Source organism: Stigmatopora argus, chromosome 1 (assembly GCF_051989625.1).
Source record: "Stigmatopora argus isolate UIUO_Sarg chromosome 1, RoL_Sarg_1.0, whole genome shotgun sequence".
NCBI classification, from domain to species: domain Eukaryota; kingdom Metazoa; phylum Chordata; class Actinopteri; order Syngnathiformes; family Syngnathidae; genus Stigmatopora; species Stigmatopora argus.
This window is the reverse complement of record NC_135387.1, coordinates 13,448,348-13,456,601: the sequence shown is the minus strand read 5'-3', so window position 1 is coordinate 13,456,601 and position 8,254 is coordinate 13,448,348. Positions and strand designations below refer to the sequence as shown.

The following is an 8,254-nucleotide window of genomic DNA, read 5'->3' as shown; positions in this document are numbered from 1 at the left end:
CTGATTTGTTTTATACTGCAAATAGCGAACTCGGACGTGAATCTTAGACGTTGGTAAGAATTCTCCCAAATCTTTGCAAAGGATTAGGAATGTCCACGCTTTTAAAGCGTGACCCTAGCTGGCAACAAGGAGGTTAGTTGCTCATTAATTTGCCTGCAACCTTGAACCGCCCCCCCGGCGGGCCAGTGGACCCAGCAGACTATTGACAGAGCCATGTGCTGCAGATAAAGCCAACATTTCTGCTTTTTATGTGCTATTCTCAGCAATTATTACCGCCGACCAGGGACGGCAAAGATCTCGGGACATTTTGTGGCAAAACGATTTTTTCCGTAAGACGGAGGCATGCCGCAAAATGTTGCAACAGCTATTTCTACAGCCGAGAGTCACGTCTCAGTGTATGCAAATTTATTGTTGGTATGACAAATCATAAGAAAACATGACCACGTAGTCATTGAACAAACGGATATGTCATTTATTCGGACAGCTCCATGTTGTTTTGTTTTTTTCGGAATTAGGAAACGGCGCTGGAATTTTTTCCTCACAGTTTTTCAAAAGGTGGCAAACAGACAAAATCTCTCCCCCTAAAAAGAAGCATCCGAAATAAAGAGGTGGCAGGGAAATTGTTTAGACCAAAGTAGAAATCGTTTTAATTCCATAAAATATCAGGTACAATTAATACAGTTCAGCTCGTCGATATTAAATAATTCCACTTATTTCATCCGTTGCCTGTGCTATTACCAAGAGTTGCGTCATTTCACTGCAGCACAACTCTTTGCCTGACAAGCAGCCGCTGCTCCACTTGGACATGTTCGAGTGGAAATTGGCCAATGGCATGTCATTTTGCTCGAGCCTGCACACAAATACTGCATACGGACAATTAGACGAGAAGAAGAAGAAAGATATCTTGCGCAATGGGCGCCATGAGTCACTTCTTCGGAAGATCAAGTCTGATTGCAAAGTGTCCTTGTAAACCGGTGGCGAGACAGCCTCCCCCCCATAGTCAGTCAGGTTCGGGTCGGGTCGGCTCGGCTCAGGTTCGAGCCCGACGCGTTTTAACACTGTCCGGTGGCCGAGAGCAGGTTGCGCAGGGTGGCCAACTCCCTGGACAGTTGCTCCACTCTCTTCTGTAAACGATCGTTCTCAGCCGCCAGTTCCAACACTTTGTGTTGCGTCTCCAAGTTGCGCATTTTGGCTTTGTCGCGGCTCTTCCGCACGGCCAAGTTGTTCCTCTCGCGCCTCTGTCGGTACTCGTCGCTGTCCTTGTCCAGGCGCTTCTTGGTCTTGCCCCCGGAGAGCTTGGCCCCCTGCGACGGGGACCTCGGGGATCTGCCCTGTCCCGCCGGCGCGGGGGTCCCCGGGGGGCTGGAGCAAGTGGACGACGCCGTGGAGATGTTGCCCACGCTGCTCCCGGTCGACTGGTACTGCAGGTAGGGCCGCATGTCGAAAGCGGACGAGCCGCTGTCCATTTTGCCGTCCTCCGGGTTGCTGTCGTCCCTCGAGCCGCGGTAGCGGACCAGCTCGGAGGCCAGCACGCTGTCGACGCGCGTCTCCTGGAGTTCGCCGTAGCTCAGCCCGTAGGGGGGCGCCCGGGGGTCCCTGGGAGCGTCTCTCTGCGCCGCCTCCAGCTCGTTGAGCAGCGTGTAGTTCTTGAAGGTGCTCGCTCTCTTCAGCTTGCTCTCGGCCAGAAAGTCGGAGAAGACGTCGCCTTGCGGGGGGTGAGAGTGCCCCGCCAGTTGGGGGCAGTGGACGGCGGTGGCCGCCGCCGCCGCAGCCGCCGCCGCGGCCGCGGCAGCCGCTGACGGATCCAAGTAGACGCTAAAGTCGATGGCTCTTTCTCGCTCCTCGATGCCCAACTCCGTCATCGAGTCCCCGAGCCTCCAGTACGAGCCGCCCGGGTTGAGAATGCCGTCTCTCGCGTGGATCGCAAAGCCGCCCTCGTCGTAGAAACCGGCCACTTCCATGGATCTCAACACCCGAGCATGGAGGGCGCCCGAGTCGCTTTCGGCGAGTGTCGCAATTTTGCCTTTATTTTATTATTTTTAATTTTAGAATTTTTTTTATTTGCCTCTGCTTGCTGGAGCGTATCGCCTAGTTCCTCTGCGTGTGCGCCAGGCAAGTTGCGCTCGCTGTGGATTTGGAGGTTTGACAGGTCTTCCTGTCATGGGGGGAAGTTTTATTGCAGGCGAGGGGCGTGGCTTAACTGGGCAGGTGTGTGACGTGAACAAGGAGCGCGCTTGTAAACACTGGCCCCAAACTCCGTGGATTTTTCCATCTTTACTGTTCCCGAACATACCTAGTTGAAGACATGAAATTATTTCGCATAAACACTTAAAGCCGAAACATGTATGATTTCACGCGTAGGGTCTACAAACAACAAGAGCATTGGCACTTGTTGACATTTGCTGCCATCACGCCCTCTAAAGTCGATAATGGAAAATTTCACCAGGCGATTCAAAAGATGCTGCGTAATTATGACGTCAAACACAAGACGCAATTCCAGATTATCCCCCAAACCCGCACAAGTACACACACGCGTAGTATTCATTGAAATCATGAATGTTTATCTTCCCTATGTTGTTCATTGGTTTGCTTCGCCAGTCTATACATTTATGATCGTTCCCTCTGATTTAGCTATTTACAGCTATCCTTAACTTTATTATTTCAAATACTGACAACATTTTAGTCTGGGAAATTTTAAATATAACCATTTATCCGCAGAAATGGTCAAATGGCCATTATTTTAAAAAGTCCCAGTGTTTCTTTGTTTTTGTTTGGTCTCATTTGAGGATACATATAGCATGCATGAGTAATGTTGTTGTTAGAATGATCTAATTGGGTGCCATTGTCAACGATATTCTACTGGCATTTATCGCTGGACCCCTGGAGCCGTCATTGTCAGGCAAGTTTACTAAATATATGTGAACTGGAAAGATAGTGTAAAATGTTTCACTGCCCTAAAGCTGACCAAAGTAGGAGATCCGCTGTTTTTCCTCTAGTTATGAAAGTTTTCATTTGAGCATTTGCTGCCACCTCGCGGTTACAAAAACATTGGCAAATTTACCGAAGTTTCAAAGTGAGAGTTGTGTGCCAAAATCAAGACCTACTATATTTGACATGCTAACAATCTCAGCGATTAAGCACTGAAATAATTATGACCTCATTTAAATTTATTCAATGTGAAATCTAGGCCTTTTCAAAGAATAGTTTACATTTGTATTGTATCCTACTTTGTGATTTCATAGGAATGTTGTAAAACTGATGGTTTGACAACATATCCGTCGTCTTGTGCCCTGCGATTGGCTGGCCACCGATTCAGGGTGCCCCCCGCCTGGTCCCTATAATTTGCTCAGGCTCCAGCACCCCCCGCGACCCTTGTGAGCAGTTCAGAAAATGAATAAATTGATCTTGACGTTATATTATACAAATATAAATGCTGTCTGTGAGTGTGAATGGTTGTCTGTCTCTGTGTGCCCTACGACTGACCGGCGACCAGTCCAGGGTGTAGTCTGCCTTTCGCCCGAAGTCAGGTGGGATAGGCTTGACATAAACAGTGTTTAAAAAGACAATGATGATATAGGTAATAATCTCTACTATTTACGCCACCCAGTTTCCAAAACATAGCTCTCAATTTCAAGAAATTTGGCGAACCCCTATCTATACATAAGTGACGGTTTTTCGCCACCTGCTGTCCATTGTTATGTATAACACATGTCATGGGGGAGGGCCAGTTGGCTTGCTAAAATTGTCCGGGTGGGGTCAGGCGTAACCAGGAAGCGCATTGCCTTCTTCGTAACCCCATTGGTTAAACGCTGATTCCCTTGCGCCTGACAATTGGCCGCTTGCACAGCGTCTCGAATCTGATTGGTTCAAATCCCTCGTCTCGTTGTGGGCTGAGAAGTTGACGTTTTCGTTGGCTCTTGACGGGGAGCACGCAGACTCAACTGGAGGGGCTGAGCCCAAAGTAGAGAAATGGCCAGAATGGTGGACGGGAGCCGCTGTGGAGAGGAATTAGAGAACTCCGAGCGGCAGGGATATGACAGGGGCGCGGCCAGGTGGGGGCCACAGCACGCAGGCGCCCGAGAATTGGCCACTTTATATTCGCCAGGTGAGTCAGTCGAGCCGTGCGGGTTCTTGCGCCTCCATGCTAGCGTTGTTGTTCCGGTACAAGTCCCCACCCGGGCTTCCACATAACACCGGCTCTTACGTACTCTACGGGAGTTGCCGAGTAAGAAGAATACTATGATCACGATTAAGACGACTAAATAAGTGGGTTCGAAGATGTTAGATTGCCTGACACCAAAATTGCAGCGTTGGATTGGGTCACGGTGATCGTTGCACAAGAAAAATTACGTCAGGCATGCAATATGAATTTCAATCGCTGTTTGTTGCGTTTGAGTTTCAAGCAAGAAGAAGTGGCAACTGCAGAAAAATTTAACATTAGTTAAGAAAGACGTCAAAGTCCATCAAAATCTTCTAGTCTTGCCACTTTTGAGCATCAAATGTTCATTTAATTGACTTTTTGCAAACCCCGCCTCATACTTTGATGCATCATTCTCTAATTGATTTGGTGGTTTTGAGATTGCCTACATAACACTTGTGGTGATGCACCAGTGAATTTTTTCAATGGCACACGAGGTACCCCTAGAGTGTATTAGAATGAATGCGGTCCCTTCCCTTCCCAAAGATGAATGAACAACTAGATTCCAATGGATGAAACAATCGGGGCATGCATCGTCACTCTCGTATCAATTTCTCCTAAATAAACAAGTATCCAGACATGGTAAGGTAAAATTAAGAAACAAGTGTTGTCGAAGAGAGATCTCATCTCCCACCGCAAAGCACCTCTATGTTCCAAAATTGCTTATAAAATAATCTGCTGTTGACTATTTGTGCGTGTAGGCAAAAGATGCCAGGAGTGGATAAGTGTCCTCCTCTGCTTCTCTCTCATGGCCTTCAATTTTTTTCACCTCCTTGCCAATTTTCACCTTGGACACATGTGGCCCATCCTGTTGGGTATTGGTAAGTCCTGATTTCACCAATAGATGCAGAGAGGTCACCATACTAAATTACATTTTTTTTAAACCCCGTTGTGTAGCGGCAGGTATCCTGACCGCAGACTTTGCGTCGGGCCTCATACACTGGGGGGCTGATACATGGGGATCGGTGGATCTACCCATTTTTGGAAAGGTCGTCTCAACATTATTATTAAGTTTTTTGTCGAGTATCTTTTTTTTTAACCAAGTTGTCATATCACACGTAGGCCTTCATCAGACCCTTCAGAGAGCACCACATTGACCCCACGGCCATCACCCGTCATGACTTCATTGAAACCAACGGTGACAACTGCATGTTGACCATCGTCCCACTTGCCAACATGGCCTTCAACTTTCTCACCCTCTCCCCAGGTGAGTTCTTTACTTCCAGGCATGGGCCAAAATCAGATTCTGACCATATGATAAACTTTAGAAAAAATAGACTGACATCGAAATTAAAGTTTTATAAGTTTTTCTTTTTTGTTAGAAAGGGACGGTTAACAATATACAGGTCGATTAAAAAAAAGAAAAAAACAACAACAAAAAGGTTTTCCATACTAACTACAAATAAATACATTCTAAAATTAAATGAGAATTTCCCATCACTTGAATAGTTTTTTTTGGTCTGAAATCTAACTGTTGGTAATCGCTGCTCTATAGCTGTAAAACAAGAGCACAAGTGTGCCAGAGCACACTATAGGCGGAAGGCTATTTTACCATGCCCCCGACTGGCTAAATCGTAACATACAGGCATCAATGAGTCTACAAATAATTAATCAGCCCTTGTACAAAAAGAGAGACAATAAAAAAGGGTTCCGAGAAGGATAGAAACTGGCTCATGCTACATAGTTCCCGAGTTTAAAGATGATCCGTTCACGAATGACAGATGTGTAGGATTTCAAAGTTATTGTCCATAAGAAAAAGAACAACATCAACTTGAGTTGTAAAACAAGAAAAAGAGCTTTTCAATTGTTGGTTTACCGTCAAAGCGTTAATCGCCCTGTGCCTATTTACTTCTTTTGTCAACCTTATTCCGTCTCCCTTCTCATCTCAGCCGAGATCTACCATCTGTACCCATGGTACTGCTACCTGTTTGCATTGGGCATCTTCGTGACTCTCACCAACCAGATCCACAAGTGGTCCCACACGTACTTTGGCCTCCCAGGTTGGGTGGTCTTCCTGCAGGACTGCCACGTCATCCTTCCACGCAAGCACCATCGCATCCATCACGTCTCCCCACATGAAACATACTTCTGCATCACCACAGGTTGGCCTATTTAGTGGTCATTTTTATTCTGTTCCATTAATGACAATAGCGGTCCAATTCATTTGGGCTGGGAGAGCCTGGCTGAAGAAGCTAGGTAAAAACACTTATGTTTGTCACTTAGTTGACTTGGCTAGTGGTGCAAGATTAAGTGGTTGGTGGGAGTCAGCGGGGAGGGATTTATGTCAGTCTGCCCCAGGGCAGCTCTGGCTACAATAGTAATAGTAATCACCACCTACTATGATGTGAATGAAAAATCTTTTCGTATTATGAAAAGCGCCATGTAGTTACAGTCATTCATTCCATACCGCTTATCCACGCAAGGGTCACAGGGGGTGCTGGAGCCGAACTCAGATTGCCCTCATCAAAGTTAGGCGCAAGTACCACTGCGTCATCGGCTGGACATATAAATCCAATGCTTAATTATTGTTGTTATTCTCATGCAGGTTGGCTCAACTACCCCCTGGAGAAGTTAGGCTTTTGGAAAAACTTGGAGGATCTTATCCAGGGAGTCACAGGAGAGAAACCCCGAGCTGATGACCTCAAATGGGCTCATAAAGTCAAGTAATACCGCAGGCCAACGTCACCCTACCTCAGAAGACCCCCTGCCCCCTTAACACTTCACCCGCACTGTTTTGCCTCTCTGTAATCCACATGGAGGCAAACTATCAAATTCAGATGCCATAGCTTTAACTCTTGCACATTTTCTGTTTTTCAAGAGGATATATATATATTTTTTTTTTCTTCCAAAATACACAATGGAGAGCGCCATTTCTAAATTGCAATATATTTTAGCTACAATAACTGCTCACATTTTTTGGACTTGTCCATATTAAGTAAGATTAGATGACCTATAATGGGTCATGGGGGTGATCAGAATCCTCCTTTGCAGGCTCGACTGTTCAGTCTTGATATACTTGATGCTCAAGTGCGAAATTCAAATATTGACGGTAGAGACAAACCAGCAGACTGAACCTGAAGCAACTTTAATAGCAAAAGAACAAAGTGATGAATCATTTCTTTTACATTTGTTGACTTGGCACTATTTTAGCTGCACAGCCTTTTAACATGTCAGTTTAATGTCAGAACAGTATTCACTGATGGATATTAACCATGGCTTTGCCAAGCAGACCAGTTTGTTTCACTTTAACACCCAACGCAGCCTTAACAACTGGTGGATACCAAAAGAGCAAAGAAAAATCTAAGTTTGATTTAATGAGAAATCATCTATTTACTGCAATGGAAATTACATTCCTAAACAAAATTAGAACTTGCAGAAGAATTGAATTAGCAAATTACAGACTGACCCCTCGTTAAATGTAACACAGCTGCTCAAAAGCGGATTTTTTCAAATATCTACTTTTTTTTAATTTGTGCAAAAAAAGTCAAAGTTGTACTGTAGTGCATTATATTAATAGTCGTGTCTTATATTTAACAGGTAAATCATTTAAACGATGCTCAATTCAGTGACACAAAAGATGAGTTTAGTTAGCAAAAAAAGCATGAACTCATTGGCTGCTAAATGGATGCTCATCACCCGGCAGCCAATGAAATGCTTTTATTAAAAAAAAAAAAATTTTGTTTTCAACATGGAGATGTCGTGCCGCCCTATTGAGTTGCATCCGATTGTACCTAACGTAGTGGCCTGCACGTGTAAGGTTCTGTCAGGTCCGTCGTCCATTTTGTCGAGCTGCCTTACACACGCCACACATCATCGTTTGTACCTTTCACAGAACTTTGACGTCGTTCAGTCTTCTAAAAGCCTCGGTGTTACTCAAACATGGTCACGCCACCATCACCTTTTCTAAGGTTCGGAGTACCTCACCGACCTTTAAAAGGGCTTCGTCACTGGTGGGAAGCCTTTATTTCCTTAAGTTTCTTTTGTGACTCTTAGGTCCGTAATTTGCAGGCGTGTTGTAAAGCAAATGACTATGCAGTGTAACTTCATGTCTTAACT

At 45.4% G+C, this 8,254-nt stretch overlaps 2 protein-coding genes across 3 annotated transcripts; one reads left to right on the top strand and one right to left on the bottom strand.

Moving 5' to 3' along the window:
• Nucleotides 1-448: 448 nt before the first annotated feature.
• Nucleotides 449-2,156, bottom strand: cebpb (CCAAT enhancer binding protein beta). The gene has a single exon (XM_077611907.1). It carries the CDS (start codon nt 1,959-1,961, stop codon nt 1,053-1,055), a length of 909 nt encoding a protein of 302 aa, XP_077468033.1. The 5' UTR covers nt 1,962-2,156; the 3' UTR covers nt 449-1,052.
• Nucleotides 2,157-3,892: 1,736 nt separating this feature from the next.
• On the top strand, nt 3,893-7,068 carry peds1b (plasmanylethanolamine desaturase 1b). Of its 2 annotated transcripts, none has more exons than XM_077598330.1 (6): nt 3,893-4,105; nt 4,900-5,019; nt 5,096-5,187; nt 5,261-5,405; nt 6,088-6,300; nt 6,744-7,068. In XM_077598330.1, exons 1-6 carry the CDS (start codon nt 3,970-3,972, stop codon nt 6,863-6,865), a joined length of 828 nt encoding a protein of 275 aa, XP_077454456.1. In that variant the 5' UTR covers nt 3,893-3,969; the 3' UTR covers nt 6,866-7,068. The 2 variants fall into 2 exon arrangements, with proteins under 2 accessions (XP_077454456.1, XP_077454467.1); XM_077598341.1 differs by lacking the exon at nt 3,893-4,105 and adding an exon at nt 4,589-4,780.
• Nucleotides 7,069-8,254: the final 1,186 nt, after the last annotated feature.